Here is a 16,421-nt window from a genome sequence, read left to right on the forward strand (position 1 = left end):
TTTTATATATTTTTCCGATTTTTTCCTATGGGAGCTATATGCTATAGTCGTCCGATCCGGCTCATTCCGACTTACGTACTACATGCAATAGAAAAACAACTTTTGGGAAAGTTTCATGCAGATAGTTTTAAGACTGAGAGACTAGTTTGCGTAGAAGCGGACGGACAGACAGACATGGCTAGATCGACTCTCCTAGTGATGCTGATCAAGAATATATACACTTTATAGGGTCGGAAACGTCTCCTTCACTGCGTTGCAAACTTCTGACTGAAATTATAATACCCTCTGCAAGGGTATATATTATCGGTTAAGTCGTGATACGACTACGATTTTTTAACTAATACCTTTCGATTGGCGTGTTACTCTTTATAATCGGACCATAATTCAAAACATGTTTTATTAACTTGAGACCGAAACTAGTTAATCAGCTAAAGTGGGCTCTTCAATTTGAAAAATTCGATTTAAGTAGACCCATCTTCTTTGAGCTAATATATGTTGATCTTAACTATTACCAATTTTTGCCACTGTTTCCCAGCACTTAACGGCAAGTTTAATGGTTTTTATGTGAATGCTAGGATTCGAATGAAGCCGCCTCTCTGTGATTACTTTAAATAAGATAAGCCGCGGCCGCACTGCAACTAATGTAATTTGGCTGGACAGAGACGATGCCAACTTAGAGTGCAGCCGACAGCATTTCCAAATTCAATCAGCCGTGGGAAAATTCCCCCCCATGTCGCTCCAGAGTGGTTGCTTTTCATATAGAGCAGGGCGGGTCTGGGGAAAAAATGCAATTAAGCCAGAAGGTCAGTGAAGGAAGAGCTTTAAGGAAGCACACATCAGCGCTCAAAGGCTCTGGCTTCATGAAGGTAGTCACTCGAATAATTTTAGAGATAGGATACTCTAGAAAGAGAGAAATGGCAAGATAATTAGGATTATAGTTTCGTCGAGCGGAAAAGTAATTTGCCCGCGAATCGGCCAGTTTAATCTGGATATGGTCGACGGAAACTGCAGAGTAAGAAAGATGAAGCGAAGATTAGTGAACTGTATCGGAAGTCTCGTTTCAATAGTAATCATGTCAGGTGCAAGAGATGGGTATGTTTCACTAGAAACGTAACTTTGTATGGCAGGCAAAGAAACTCCTCGCTACCGTTAACCCTCAGACTGCGAGGTTGTAGCTTTGCTGACCTAAATGAAGCGAAAAGAGTAATATTGAATGGTGCCCCACAGTCTCTTCCTCTGCAAAAACAGCAAAACTTTTATCATAAATTTAACAGGCCGCACAAGTGAAATAATGTAGCGCAAGCCGAGATGTTGAGTGGGGTAATGTAAATATATTGCAGGTCCCTCAGCCCCCTGATCATTTCCCGAACACCCTTCGAAGACAATGGCCTGAGGCTCCGCTTTTAAAAAATTCGCATATTCCAACTGAATTCGCAAGGGGAGTCCTTAAGCCGTCCGAAATTCGATTTCCCAGTTCACGGATTTATCACAGCAGAGAAAAGTTCCCACGGGATATATAATTTCAATTTTTCAGCGCTTTTCGGTCCCTGATACACCGTTTTGTGGAAAGTTAAGCACTGTTTATGCCTGTTAAGTGCGAATCAAACAAAGGTCAGCCCACTTAGCTCGATCCGGCTGAGCCCCGAGAAAGGTTCTTGGACTAAGGCTTTTTAGTTGACAGCTGACAGACGGAGCGGAGTCTGGAGTAGTGACAATTATCCCGGACTGACCTTGTCTTGCACTGGTTGTCGGTCGTTGACAGGCGGAATCAAATGTGTCATCAAGTGCCCCATTCCAGGGCTGTTTTGCTGGTTTGCCGGTTTGCCATATGAATAGTTAATGGCTCAAATGCCAAACCTGCACTAGGATACAGTGTATGGTCCTGGCCTTGTCCTTGCCGAAAACACCGACACGGACACGGACCCGGACAATGACAGACACAACAGGAGCTATGTTGAGCAATAGCCATTCAACAGCCGGGGTTGTTGTGCGGTAAAATCTTACACTGCATTTTATGCAAAATTGCCGATAGCAATTTGCAAATTTAATGGCGTGAACAAATTCAATCAATGTATGCAAACAAATACAGGTCAGGGGCGGCGTCGGGTCCAAAAAAGCCGGGCCAGGCTAGGGGACTAACATAGCTTTGGAAAATAAACGGGTCTGGCTGCATTTGCTTCACAACCACCCGCTCGCCTTGACGTTTTTATCCCTTGACCGAGTGCGAGTCGGACTCGTCCGATTGTGTTTTAGTTAAAACTGCAAAAGGCACCAATTATCAGAGCTCGGCATCGTCCAGTGGCGATAAGTAATAAGAAGAGCACACTCCTGCATGTCTGGCTTGTGTGGAATGCCTGGCGGTGTGCTATCAGAGAGCAGTCAGGTGCCATAATTGTTTGGCTGTATGACAACCGGTTCCTACCCACCACCCTGGCGAACTTATGCAGCTGCTCCTGGCCTTGTCTCGGAATCCGATTTAGATTTTGCGCTCATCGAAAAAATTTCGGTGCTATGGCATTCATGCACGCAGTCGCTGGATTCTGTTTCGTATTTATCAAAATATGAAGCTAGCTTAAAATTGACTGATATTCTAAGCTGCCACTGCTCTATCATTACGCATGAAGGTAGTCTCCGAGCATTCTAAATGTGGGCCATAAAAAATGGTTTCCCTTTTTTTCTTTGCCGCAAAAATTTGTTTTTAGTAAGCGGGCGAAATGACAACTCAACTTAAAAACTTTGCCAAGGCAGCAGGAAGTCAGGCACTACCGGTAAAAAGCTCAAGGAGCAGCTTAGGGTCCTTGGACCTGCCTGCTACGACCTGCTCGACTGCTAGATGACGACCACTAGTACCGAACAACCCACCGTGGATTGTCTTGTCGGCGGATTCAGGCATGCCCATCTCAAAGTTGGGCTAAGGAAAAAGAAGTGTCTTTTAAATTATTGCAAAAAGCGGGCTGCAAATTAATGATAACGACCCAACCAACACCTTCACCCCGGACGTCGACTGCCTGGCTCGTTTGCCATAGAGGACTTATGGAAAGAAGCCTGGTAGGGCAGCGACTTAAGTGACATGAAACAACCAACTACTAACTGGCAAGGGTGTGCGTGGAGCGGGGAAAAACTTGACAACAAAGTGCCAGTGTGTGTGTGGTTTTGGCCGGATTGCTCGCCTAGAACGGCTTGGCCTGACTTGACTGAGTGGTTCGAAATAGGGTAAAGTGCAGTTCACAGAAAGCTGGGCGGTTTAGGGGATAAATAAATGCTTCCTGTTGCTTCACACGCACACTTAGCACTTGCCTGTTAACGCGTGCAAGTTATTTATGACGGCGACTTTTTCATCAGTTTATCAGATGGCTGTAAGCGCTATCTTTCAACGGCAGTGCTTCCATTTACTGGTCTTCTCGCTTAGGTCCTATTTTATGTTGCAACATAACAGTCTGGCGTTTTCAGTCAGAACACTTATAAAAAAAATTCAAAATGTGTCCGTCCAAATTTGTTGTTTGTTTATTGCTGATTTATGTAAATGCTGCTTTAATCCCGTTTGATCTTAATACAATAGTACCCGATGAATCAAGAGAATCACAGACGACTCCGCCCGCTAGTCGGAATGATCCCAGCGCCTCAGACTTCCAGTTCATGATCACGGGTGGCTATCGGCCGCACACAAATGATCTGGTCAAGTATGTAGTCTCGCTGCGAATGGGAAAATCAAAGAAGTTCTTTGGCGATAACCACTTTTGCGCGGGTGCGATCATCAGCCAGCGGTCAATCTTGACGGCGGCCCACTGCCTGTATTATGAGTGAGTACTGCGGCAGCCCTTAACAACGCCCATTTATCGACCCCTGCAGTCGCCGCAAGCTCATGCCCAGAAAATTAACGGTCATCGCTGGAACGCCGAAGAGGCTGGTGAGAAGCAGCACCACTCAAACTGTAGAAGCGAAGAGGCTTATACCGCACCCCAAGTACAAAAAGGGAAAATCGCAAAATTTGACATCGGCCTTGTGTTGGTGAAGAAGGATCTGAACTTGGGGGATGCTGTCGCCAGCATGCCTCTGTATGACAAGGCCCCGGTGGCCGGGGTCCCATGCACCATTGTCGGCTGGGGCACGGTCATACAGGTCAGTTCCTTCGCCTTTTTCCTACTTGCCTATCCTCAACGCACCTTTCCACAATTTCTAGTACGGGCCACTTCCCGATGAAGTCATCAACGGCGAGGTGAAAGTTTTGCCAGATACCTTCTGCCAGAAGCTCCTAGGCTGGACCAAGGTGGGTATGCTCTGCGCCAATGACAAGAGGAACACCGAAGTGGACAGCTGCCAAGGCGACTCCGGTGGGCCGCTTATCTGTGACAATAAGGTGGCCGGCGTCGTATCCTTCGGCACGGGTTGTGGTGAGCCCGATTCAGCCGGAATCTACACCGATGTCTACCACTTCAGGGATTGGATCAACGAGAACTCATGCCCCCGGAGGCCGTGTCCAACGTTGACGCTGTTGACCCTAATGCAGCTTCTGCTGGCCTTCCTTGGCTTTTTTACGGGTATATGGTAGCGCCGGCGGTTTATTCAACAGGCTTTTTTTGCGCCGGAAGGTGCTGGAAGAGCTACTAAGTAATCGCAGCTACTATCCTGCAAGCCAGGAAACCTCCGAGTCTGTAGGCGACAAACCAAAAATGACTGAAAGCAGCGGCATGGCCTGTCATCCATGAAGGTGAGGGCGGGCAGCTATGGCGATGGAGATACGAATGCGAGGTTGCAAATGGCGCAATGTGCACGCCCCGCTATTACTTGCTCACACACGCACACCCAATCTTTCCGTATGGGCTGGGTGGAACAACGGTTTATGGTTACGCTGACGCTGTGCTGCCAGTGGATTCACTGTTTGTGACAGCAATTATCGCATCACAACCGAGGTTAAGGCCTCCCCTCTCGCCGATCCTGAACCCACAGCATACCAAGCAGAGAACATTATGCAACAATTCGCAATGGTTCATTTGGGGCGCTCACCAAATGTTGATTGTATCAATTAGGGTTAGCGGTGTCCTCGTCCAGATTATAGGGAACTCTGCGCCTGAGGCGGTACAGTAAAATGAGCTTGATTTTTTTGATGCTGCATTGCGTTTAGGTTGATGACCGCAAGACTAAAATGTTCCTACCAAATGTCCTGGTCTCTGCAAAATGGACCCCCAGTCTCAGCTCCAGTTGAATCTCATGTAGAAATCAGTGCGGAAGTATGTTGATTTCATATTAGCAATGCAATTAGTAATCAAGTCCGCACACTCCAACAACTTACACATACGATTGGAAAAGCCAAGACCTTAGCAACACAAGTCACGAACGTGTCCCTAGCGAGGGATGCTCCGTGCTCCAGGCTTTAGACAAGGCCATTGCGAAACAGCCTCGGTGACGACGACAGGGAGGCGACAAAACAATGTTGAATTGATGTGGGACCCGACCCGACCCAGACACATATTTACAGACATTCGCTATCAGGTTTGTCATTTCACAGCCGTATTGTGTGCTGTTCAAGTGTTCATAATGAATTTAATCGCGTATGTTTATTGCTCACTTCGCCATGGCTCTGCTCCGTCCTGCTGCGTCCTGCCCAACAAGTTGTTATTTTCTTAGCCCCTCCGCCAGCGGAGTCGACACTTTATCATTTTGTCACGCTTCTTGTTTACCAAGTTGGCTCGTCAGCGCCCCGTTCTTCTGAATATTGATTCAGCATTGTGTTTCCGTTGTTGCGACACACGCACGCGCTAGTTCTGTGTCTGCTTTTGTAGCCAAGTCCCTGGCATTTCCTGCTCCCTTTTTGCGCCCCCAGCAGTAAATTGTTTGCATATATTAGACACATGCCTAAATTGCATTTCAAGGCAAGTTCATTTGGAAATAATTGCAGTTAAACTTTGTCACCGTAGTTGTCTGAATCCGGCGAAATGCACAGGGTATTCCATTAGCCAGCCTGCAACATGCATTTCCTGCTTGGATCATCGACGTGTTTAGCACCAAATCCACGCTCTAATCTCGGGATGATGCTCACGCACAGTCCGAAACCGTCGAAACCACCGCCAGAAAAGCGGTAGTTGGCAAGGCACCCGCCCCTTTCGTTCCTTCGATAAATTTATTTGATCATGAAACAGCATGAAAAATCCTAGCTCTGGTCGTTGAACTTCGGAACAAAACAGGGTGAACAGACACGTGTGCATGTGGAGGTGACTGAAGGGCGAGTCCGAGCGGTTTAGGTCGCACCTGCTGACAAATCGACGGCTAAGCTCCAACGTCAACACGTCGAACACGAGCGCGTACCAGTCCCTACCAAAAGTCGACCAGTAAGCAGTAGCAGGGCACGATTTTCTGGCCAGATCCCAACCGAAATCGCTATCAATTTGCGTTTGTAAATACATTTTAATGGCATTTTAAAGTGAGGATGAGTTGACCTCTGAGCACCGCCCGGTCAGCCCCCCTTCAATCACCCACCCACTTTCCACAACCTTCACCAAGCTCAGCTCAATCCACTACAGTAATCAATTTGAACATTTAGGCGGAAAAAAGCAGGTTCTTATGGGTGGATTCGGGTCCTAGTGGAAACGGGGTTCGGTATGACACCGGAAATTCAAACTACTTCCTGTTTGGCGGTGGCATTCGTTAGCCATGTTTCATTTTCGCTGGGATTTGCTTTGGTCTGACGGATGATGGCTTGGCCTGCGATTTGATTTGTTTTCATTGTAACGAGCCTTTTATTAGCTTCACTGCCTTCCCTTGCATCTTTCCCATATCCTCCGTTCTCCGTTTGCTGTTCCCATCCCCGACCCGTGGAATACCGATCCCAGCCCATTTCATCCCATCATGTCTGTTATATTGGCTCTATTGTTGTTTTTGTTGCTGCGTCGTAGTGGCCCTGTTCGTTAAATGCAAACACCAAAAGGGTTTTCAAAAACAACAATCAACGCCAGTAGCCCCCTTTTGACCGCCAAACCCCGGATTCAACGCCACCCATCAGAGCCGCAGTCCAATCACCCAAAAACTCCAACTACTCGGGATGGGGTGACGAGCAGGATGGGCACGACAGGAACGCCAGCGGCAGGCAACCCGTTTTCAATTCTGTTTGCCCAACACTGGCGGGCTACATTGACGGCCATTTGTCTAGGAATGCTAAAAAACATGATTGGTCGCACTTTAAAATCTAAATTATAAAACCCCATTGCGAATATACTTTAATCCATCACGTGTATTTAGTGATTCGCTGACAATTATATTATATTTTGGTTGTAAGACTGGCTTTAATTTTAAAGAAGAAAATAATTTCTGGAAGGTTAAAATTGCAATTAATTTAATTTTCTTTGGATATACTTTTTTACCTTAACTATAAATATAAAGCAGAATTCATTGATTTCTATAGACCAATTGGGAAATATCGATATATCTTTTTAGTGGATATTTACACAAGCTTCGTAATTTAAAGCGGTAACTGCCACAGAGGTCGTAGCCCTAGGCAAGTGGCCCATGCAGTATGGTTTTAATTGTCTGGCATTTCGCGTGTGCCTGTCTGTGTGTGGGCGGATGGGTGCTTTTCTTGGCTTGGCTGTTTGGCCGTATTGCTGAGTGGAGCAGTGTGCGTGTGCCTGGGTGGGTGTGTATGTGCTCGTTATTGTCAGTCTGTAGCAAAGCGATTTGCATACAAATTTGGCACGAAGTGTAAATATTTAAGCAGATACAAAGTGTGAGTCTTAAATTTTTGATACTAATTAATTATGCATGTGTAAATTTTCCAATGAAAATTATTATAACGCCATATTTTGGCTGCCCCCTCAGATTGCGTGTAACGAATGCACTTTTAGGCAAATCAAATCAAATGTTTGATAAACATAGGTCGGTACAAAAATCCGATTACACCCTTTGCATCTGTTCATAATTAAGTGGCAAGCTCTTCGACTTTATTGAGCTCATAGATGAGATGATTATGTAAATGGATCATTACATTATCCAGCTTGAAAGGTAAGAATCGCAGCGCTCTCACCTGGTCTATAAAGAAATGTTTCTTCCATTGTCAGAGGATGTGGAGAGCTGGCAAATTACCCCCACACACAACCAAAAACTCAGGACACTTTAAGGGCAATAATAACAAAACATTGAGTGCGAACAAAACGACCAAACAAATAGACGAACATGGAATATCGAACAAAACCAGGGAGACAATGTAACTAACGCCTCGAATGGCGGGTCTCAAGTTGATTGGGATCGGGCTTGAGGCAGGGATAAGGTTCAGTATTGAGAATGCGAATGGGGATGGAGCCAAAGGTCGGAGCTTAGCCAGAGCAGACAAAGCAATTCGCAAAAAGGATATCAAACACGAAATTCTATTAAAACTTTTTCACTTCTGCCTTGAATGTGTGCTTTTCGCCCCATGTTTCGTAAGTGTTCAATTCAAAAGCCAAATATACCAATAAATAATTTACTACTCGTGCAGTCCGGGAGTTCTTTGTCCGCATACGTAAAGCGCATTAGCCAGCCGCCACTGGTTTCTGCCCAAGTCCGAGCTGAACATTAGAGAAAACTTCCCAAGAGACAGACAGCGGGATGATAGCTATAGCTGTAGTTGACGGTAGTGTCGGAGTGAAGCATCTAAAGAGCACCAAGATCCACGGTTCCGAACGCGTCATACCCATTGCCGTTTGCTCTCCGGACTGAAAGCTTACAGTCAAAGACAACCCGATTACCCTCCTTCAACTGGCCACGAGGCGGACGACGCCAAGAATGAATCTCTGAAAGTGTAATCTATGGCCCAGACCACAGCAGACTATTTGTATTAATTTGTTGCTGGCGACTTTGCTGCTAGAGGGACACCACCCCCGCTTTTAAAAACGAGCAGCGTCGAAAAATGCGACCCCGACCGAGGCCCAGGTCCAGACCGCGCCGTCAGTCGCCGGTCGAATAGAAAAGTTCCGAATAAGGATAGCAAATTAGTCTTATTTCCAGCCCCCAAGTGTACCTCCTGATTTTTGCAGAATGCGTGTGATCCGAGGAACATGGAATGGCAGGGAAAACCCGTGGTCAGCTTAATTGTTTTTAATTAACAAACAAATTGGATGTTTTTTGTCTGCGTGGGAGAGGCAACCTCATCGCATTGATGAATTAAACAACATTATTTTAGTTTCGATGCATAAAGCGATTCAGCCAATCAAAAGCTGCAAAGCGAGAATTCAAATGCTCTCTCCCCTAAGAACACAAAAAATAAATCCAATAAGTGCAAATTAAAAAAATTCTTCCTGCTTGGATCAAACCGGCAGGTGCGGTCGAAGCCAGTAAAACACCGCCTTGAATAGGGTAAGGCAAAGCTAAGGGAAAGGCAAAGGTAGGACATTGAAATTTTTTTCTTCTGTGCCTCCTACATCCATATATTAACTTAATTTAAATGATTAAAGTGTTTTTTTTTTTCAGTCATGAAGGGGAAAATATAAATATGCAAGCACTTTATAATTATTTGCAAAGTATTTATGAAAAATGTAGTTTTTAATCTACTGCTTTGTTTTAAATTGTTGGCATTATTTTGCATTCAATGGTTCTGAATAAATGATGTGATGAAAAACACAAACCTAAAATATATCAGGACAGTGGCAGTCACCGGGAATTCCGCGCGGCTATTTAGCGAAGCATAACGGATAACGGAGAACTTGCAAAGCGTTTTATCCAATTAGAAAGTGTAGTTTTATTGTTAATTGCTCCATCATAGCATCTGCGGTCCGAGGACGGAGGCAGCTCAACTTTTCCCGGCTCACAGCGCATACCCAATGAGCAATAATTAACTTTATCCAAAATCTTTTCCGCCGCTATTGTAGAGGGTGGCTTTGGCTCGAGGGGTTGGATGAAGGATGGCTAGCGAGTCAGTCACCCAGCCAGCTGATGTCTCGTTACTTTGCTCCAAAAGCAATTTCCACTGCTCCAGTGTTGGCATTTTTATTGAGTTAAGCAGCCAAAGTTATGTTAAGATGCCCTAATTTATGGTTGCTTGATGCGAATGCCCATCTTGTACCAAAGACATCCGGCCCGTTATCCAATCATCCTGCCAAGCCAGTGGGGGCTATATTGGAGGAGTACAGGCCTGGTCACTGAAGGCGTTCCAACACATCAGCCACCCTTTATTCGTGCTAGCTTTTTCTTATTTTGTTCTCAGACATTTCCCCGCACCCGCACCCTTCGCTAACTCTTCCTCTTCGCCGACAGGGTTTGGCCATTGTTGTTGCCGGTTTTGTTTCCTGACTATTTTGGTAATTGCTGTTTAAGTTGTTGTGGCTACATCAGCCGCGCTTCCTTAGCGGTTGTCGTTTTGGGCGTGATTTAATTGAAATCAATTAGCGGTAACGAGTGGTCATTAAGTTGGCTTAGTGGTAGTTCCTCCAATCCGTCAGTTCATTCTTTTTTTTCGCCTAAGCCATGTAAATTCGGAACGTCCTCTTTTTAAGCTGGGAAAACTTGGGCAAACAGAATTAAAAGGCTCACGAGTTATAGGTCTGTTTAAAAAGAATTCAATGCAAATTGAACGCAAACTTTTGCAAATACGTTTCAATTAGGAAGTGGACCCTCGAGTAAAGGGAAGCCGCATTCGAGGCCGAACAATTACAATAACAAAAATAACTTGCTGCCAAACTCCCTACCCAACTCCTGCCGAAGCCACACAAACGGCCACAAGTCCAGTTCACATATTAAATGAAGGCATTTGCCTTTTACAAACGCAACCAAAAGTTGGGGAAGAAGAGGATGGTGGGGCGTTGAGAAAATGGCGGATGAACAGTAGGTCGGTCGCACTTAAAAGAGCACGATCAAAGAGGGAAAGGGGAAACAGAGGAAGAAAAGGGCAGGAAACAGGAAGGGAAAAGGACGAAGGACGAAGAGCGCAACTTTTTAACTAGGTTTTTAGCGTTGCCTATTTCTGGAAGTGTTCATGGGGTAGGGTGGTGTGGTTGGCTCAGCGTCGCTCCACTTGGCGAAACGTTACATCCTTTGCTTTGTCGTCGCTCCTCCCAGTCCCTTTTTTTTAAATTGTTTTGCTGTTTATTGCAAAATTACACAAAAACAATGTACGTTGATGAAGACGACAGCAAAGCAGAGCAAGAAGCAGAAACAGGAGGCGAGCACAAAAGTCAAGTCGGTTCAGAAGACCGAGACTAAGAACACTCTAGACAACTAATTTTATAAAAAACAGCTGTGGTACATAATTATTTTCGATAAAAATTGCCTGCCAATTACTAAATGTTTCTGAATTTAACAGTAATTTGCTCCTTAAGTCCAAAAAATATTAAGATTCCTATAGACTGCTATATTTTTATTAATTTGGAATACTCTCAAACAGGGTATAAAACATAGACCTATAGACTGTTATATTTTTATTAATTTGGAATACTCTCAAACAGGGTATAAAACATAAGCCAAGCAGCGCAACCGTTAATGATGATGATGATGATGATGATGATGATGATGATGATGATGATGATGATTGTGATTGTGATGACGTTGGCTGCGGCGTCGAAGAGTAAAACGCAGAGGCAGAAGCGAACCAAAGCAAAAGTCCCAAAACAAAAGAGATAACTGGGCTGGGGGCAGCATTCAGTAGTCAGTGCAACTGCAGGCCAGCAGAATCAGCCAGAGCAGCAGCACAAAATAAAAACTTTTCGAAATGGAAAAACTTTTTTCTTCAACGAGGACACAGTCAGGACACCAAGGACGGCTAGGGGCGGCAACGACCAGTAACGAGCCAAGTTGAAAAATCTTTATTGTGTATCAAACCATTTGTATTAATTAGAAGCGGTATCGCCAGCAAAATGATTACAAAAATACTTCCTATTGCATTGCCCAAGCACACAAAAACCGAAAAAGCAACAACAACAAGAACAGCAGCCCAACAATTGCTACGACCGTTTCGCAGCTAAGAGTATTTAGTTCAACTCGTTCTCTACAGGCCAGTTCAAAAGAAAATTTACCAAACTGGGCCCAAGTGCAGGGCGGGAGCATTCCTCCTGATCGACAAATCCAAGAGCTGTTATGTAGTGACGTCGGAAAGAGTCAACTGGTGAAAAAAGGAAGTTTTAAAGAGAGGCCGGCATAAAACAAGGAGCGTCATGTGGGAAGAAAACTGGAGCGTGGCCCAATATTGAATCTGAAGCAGCCTGAGGAAATACAAACGAAGCCAAGTGATAATAAACTTATTTACTGCATAGTTTATGTACTGCAGATATCACTCATACGGCATGGTGTCGCACATTTAACATGCACCCTGCTGTAAAGTACGATACGGCTAAAAGTTGCAGAAACGAACCCTGGCGGAGTAGTGGCGGAGTGCGCCCAAGGAGTCGCTGAAGAAGCCCTGAACAAGTTTATGCGAGCACACTTACATCCGCACAAACATATCCCTGGGTGCCCGCCGTTCTGGGTATGGGTGTGTATCGAATAGACGCATGATATAACTACTGAAATATAAGTACGTACAAGCATAATGCGATCGTAAAAAGGCTTTTCATTGCGAGCATAAAGTATTAAGCTACTTTGCAGCATCTTTGCATGCAAAAGCAAGGATAACACACAGACAAACGTCGCAGGCCTGCTCAAGTGCCACCATTCCCGCCCACACGCACACTCTAGCCAACGAAATCACGTATCGTACAGCCAGATTAGCACAAGTATATGTAGTCAGAGCGAGCTCTACCTTACTGATGGAGTTGCAAATTCATGAGAGGAATCTTGCTGGCCTGAAATCGTTTAGCCGATCCAACGAAGACAACTCGCGAAATTGAAGCTGACATCAGCTGATGACTTGCCGAGCAAATGAAATTTGCCATTAGCTCAATACGTTAGTAGATGAGAGGTCTAAGTCCCAGTCTGGTAGAAACAACAAACCGAATTCATAAAATACCACATCCATCCCGCCAGCCTCGGCATTGCTCGCTATCTCGAAGACTCAATTCGCATACGGACGGATGCATTTACAAGCGCTCGCAAGAAACCGAAGGATATTTTATTGCTGCACGTCCTTGTGGTCACACGAAGACAGTCTAAGTTAGACCCTACAGGCATATGTGGTGAAGAGAGTGAGGGGGTGGACACAAGGATTTCCACATATGGATCTGTATAAATACATTTTTGCGTCGCGCTTCCTTGTTTATTGCGACTACGGTCCGACTTCGTTTTCAGTTAACTTGGCTCCATTCTCATACCAACACCATCACTCCCCAGAGCACACCCACACATGCTGGCAGCACAAGCAGACCATGCACACCCAGGCGCTGCTCAGTTGGACGGCGGCGACAGTTTCGTTTTGGCATTTCGCATGCAATTTGCGGTTCATTGATTCGGAAGTTTTCCCATTTAACTTAAGCCTCTTTAACCATCCTATTGACACAAATTTCTACTTACCGTTGCCCGGGTACTTGCCGCCGCATCCGCATCCGTGGCACCAATACTGGAAACGATACAGATGCAGATGGAGCTACCGACACCGATGCGGAACAGATGGCTTTGCCGCAGGTGAGTGCCTTTGATTGCCGTCCACCTCAGTGTCCACTTAGACGGCACATTTCTCCAGGCGTGCTGGCTGGTGAGTGAACCTGCCCAATAATTATACTCATTCTATCATCCCTAGTAGAAGGGTGAGATATTAAGAGTTACTTGGAAAGGGCTAAAAGCTCCTTAATCTTTGGAACCACGGAGTTTTCATCATTAATGAAATAATAAAATCGGATTTTGGCAGTGCGACTTGCAGTACAGTTTTTGTGTCGGAACAATAAAATATCCCACATTTGTGAAGCAAATATGCACGTAATCTGCGAGTGTTATTCCGCATGAGGAGAGATCACCTCTCTCCCACAAGAGGAAATGTCCCAGGGGAGTACTTACAGCCGCTGGAAGAAGATCAAAGTAACCGATGAGCTTGGTCAACCAGCCAGCAGGCACATCAACAATAGCAGCCGCAACATCATCACTATCAGCAACATCGATGAGCTGGCCATCAGGGAACTGAGCAACAAGGGCAAGGACCGAATGGCCGGATTGGATGCCAAAGGACTCACACCCAGACCTTGAACATAAAAAGAAACCAAAGCGCTGCTCCAAGGGCAGGTGCAATGTGCAATCTTTTGGTATTTTGTTGGCTTTGCACATTTGGCGTAATGCCAAAACACAATATAAAAGACGCGGGCGGGGGATGAGCAGCCGGCTGAATGAGGGACAACCGAGCCGAAGGTGGGAAAGTCTGAGGCAAAACAACTGCAGCAGACGATGAAAACAAAAAGACAATGCCAACTTGACTCAACTCAACACCTGAAGAAGGCAAACACTTGAAGTCGCGACGAGACTCCCACGCGATGAGGGAAACGGGAGCGGGAGTCTTCCGACATCAGCACCGGGATGAGCAACAAGGACGTGCATTCATTCAAATCGACTTCAGTGCGCAGCTCTTGCCCCTCACCCGGCTGTTCGAAAGGAATTTACTTTAATGCACAGACGGGTCGGGTCGGGTTGGTCGTTTGAACCGGGAAACGTTTGCAGGCACAGTCTTACCGACCTGGAAGAGATGAGAGGTGGACACGGATACGGAAACAGCAGTAGAGCTGGAACAGGAGTGGGATGTCGGATCCAAAGCCAGGGAGAGTCGATTACGGGTGCATGTGGCGCGCCAAGATGCGGCTGCCTGGGTGCTCGTACTCCACACTACGCGGACCTAAACGCCCAAAGTGCAATCAAGAAACACAACACAGCACACAAACAGTCAAAGGAGCTGCATCTGGATCTGCATGGAGTCCGGCACGGAGGTGCTGAGCCAAGTCAAGAAGGAGTCTATAATTTTGGTTGTGGTTCCCGTCTATTGTCTTACGGCGCCCTGCTCCGGTTTGGAAGGTTTCCCCTTCATCTTAGAGCAGTCCCCTTTGCTAAGAGCAGCTCCGTCTCCAGCTGCTTGGCTGGTCCTGCTCTTGGTGCTTGGCTAGGTGGGGAAATGAGCCATTCGCGTGCAATACTAAAATCGGACCTTTCTAGTCCCTCTTTTCTCTTTTCTTATGGACCTTATTTGACTCGTGGGTGTTGGACAACACGCTTTCAAAGTTGGCCGATTCTTTCCTAAATGATTAATAATCCCCAGCTTTGTGGTGAATACGTTGAAAGTGTGTTTAATTTAAATAACCAATTAAAGCTTTAATTGGATTTAAACGTAATTTAACCGTTCAATATTGTTTTGAAAATTAAAATATATTTTGAAATCGTAAAATTATTATTTACTTGCGATATGCTTAAAAACATTGAAGCTATGATGATTTGTAGCTCAATTATTCGATAGTACCTATGGCAGCTAAATGATATCGTTTTCCGATTTTAATAAAATTGAAAGCTTAATTGTAAACTGTCAAGTTATTAGTAAGTCAAAAAAAATTTGTTTAAAAAATTACAAGATAGAAAAGTTACATTAAAAACAAAAATTTGTATTTATATTTTTATTGTTTCCATGGGAGCATAGGTCGACTCTTCTTGTGATGCTGATCAACAATATATATACTTATAAGGTCGTAATTGTCTCCTTCACTTTGTTGCAAACTTCTGACTGAAATTAAATACTTTCGGACGCCTATATCATATAGCTCCCATAAAAACTATCGGTGGACAAAATTAAAAAAAACTGTTTTTATACCCTTGCAGTGAATGAGACGTTGCCGACCTTATAAAGTATATATATTCTTGCTCAGCATCACTAGGAGAGTCAATCTAGCCATGTCTGTCTGTCCGTTCGTTTCTACGCAAACTAGTCTCTCAGTTTTAAAGCTATCTGCATAAAATTTCCCAAAAGTTGTCTTTCTATTGCAAATAGTACATAAGTCGGAACGAGCCGGATCGGACGACTATAGCATATAGCTCCCATAGCTCGGAAAAATAACAGAAAAAAAATTTTAACTTTGCTTTTTTTTTTTAGTTCTTCGACATTTAGTAATGACTAAATATTTCGGAATTTCGGTTTAAATTTCATCAAAATCGGACGACTATATAATATAGCTCCCATAGGAACAACCGGAAAAAAATGAAAAAGAAATATAACTTAGCTGTTTTTTAATTCTTTTCTTAGTTCTTCGACATATAGTATTGGGTAATTATTTCAGAATTACGGTTTAAATTTCATCAAAATCGGACGACTATATCACATAGCTCCCATAGAAATAATAAAAATATATAAAATAACTATCTAATAATTGAGCTGCAAATCATCATAGCTTCAATGTTTTTCAACATATACGCAAGTAAATCATAATTTTAATGCTTTCAAAAGTAATTAATTCTTGCAATAGCTGCAAGGGTATATGAACTTTGGCTTGCCGAAGTTTGCTTTTTTTCTTGTCTAAAGTTTATATATGTTTAAGATCTTAAAATAATTTTTTTATAGAAATTTATAGAAA

General features: G+C 44.4%; 1 protein-coding gene across 1 annotated transcript; it reads left to right on the forward strand.

Moving 5' to 3' along the window:
* Window positions 1–3,420: 3,420 nt before the first annotated feature.
* On the forward strand, window positions 3,421–5,100 carry LOC128265187 (trypsin eta). Its single transcript, XM_053001044.1, is given in 4 exon segments — window positions 3,421–3,800; window positions 3,850–3,980; window positions 3,983–4,119; window positions 4,181–5,100. Coding segments are annotated over 4 exon segments (960 nt in total). The 5' UTR covers window positions 3,421–3,477; the 3' UTR covers window positions 4,550–5,100.
* Window positions 5,101–16,421: the final 11,321 nt, after the last annotated feature.

Source organism: Drosophila gunungcola, unplaced genomic scaffold (genome assembly GCF_025200985.1).
Source record: "Drosophila gunungcola strain Sukarami unplaced genomic scaffold, Dgunungcola_SK_2 000099F, whole genome shotgun sequence".
NCBI classification, from domain to species: Eukaryota; Metazoa; Arthropoda; class Insecta; order Diptera; family Drosophilidae; genus Drosophila; species Drosophila gunungcola.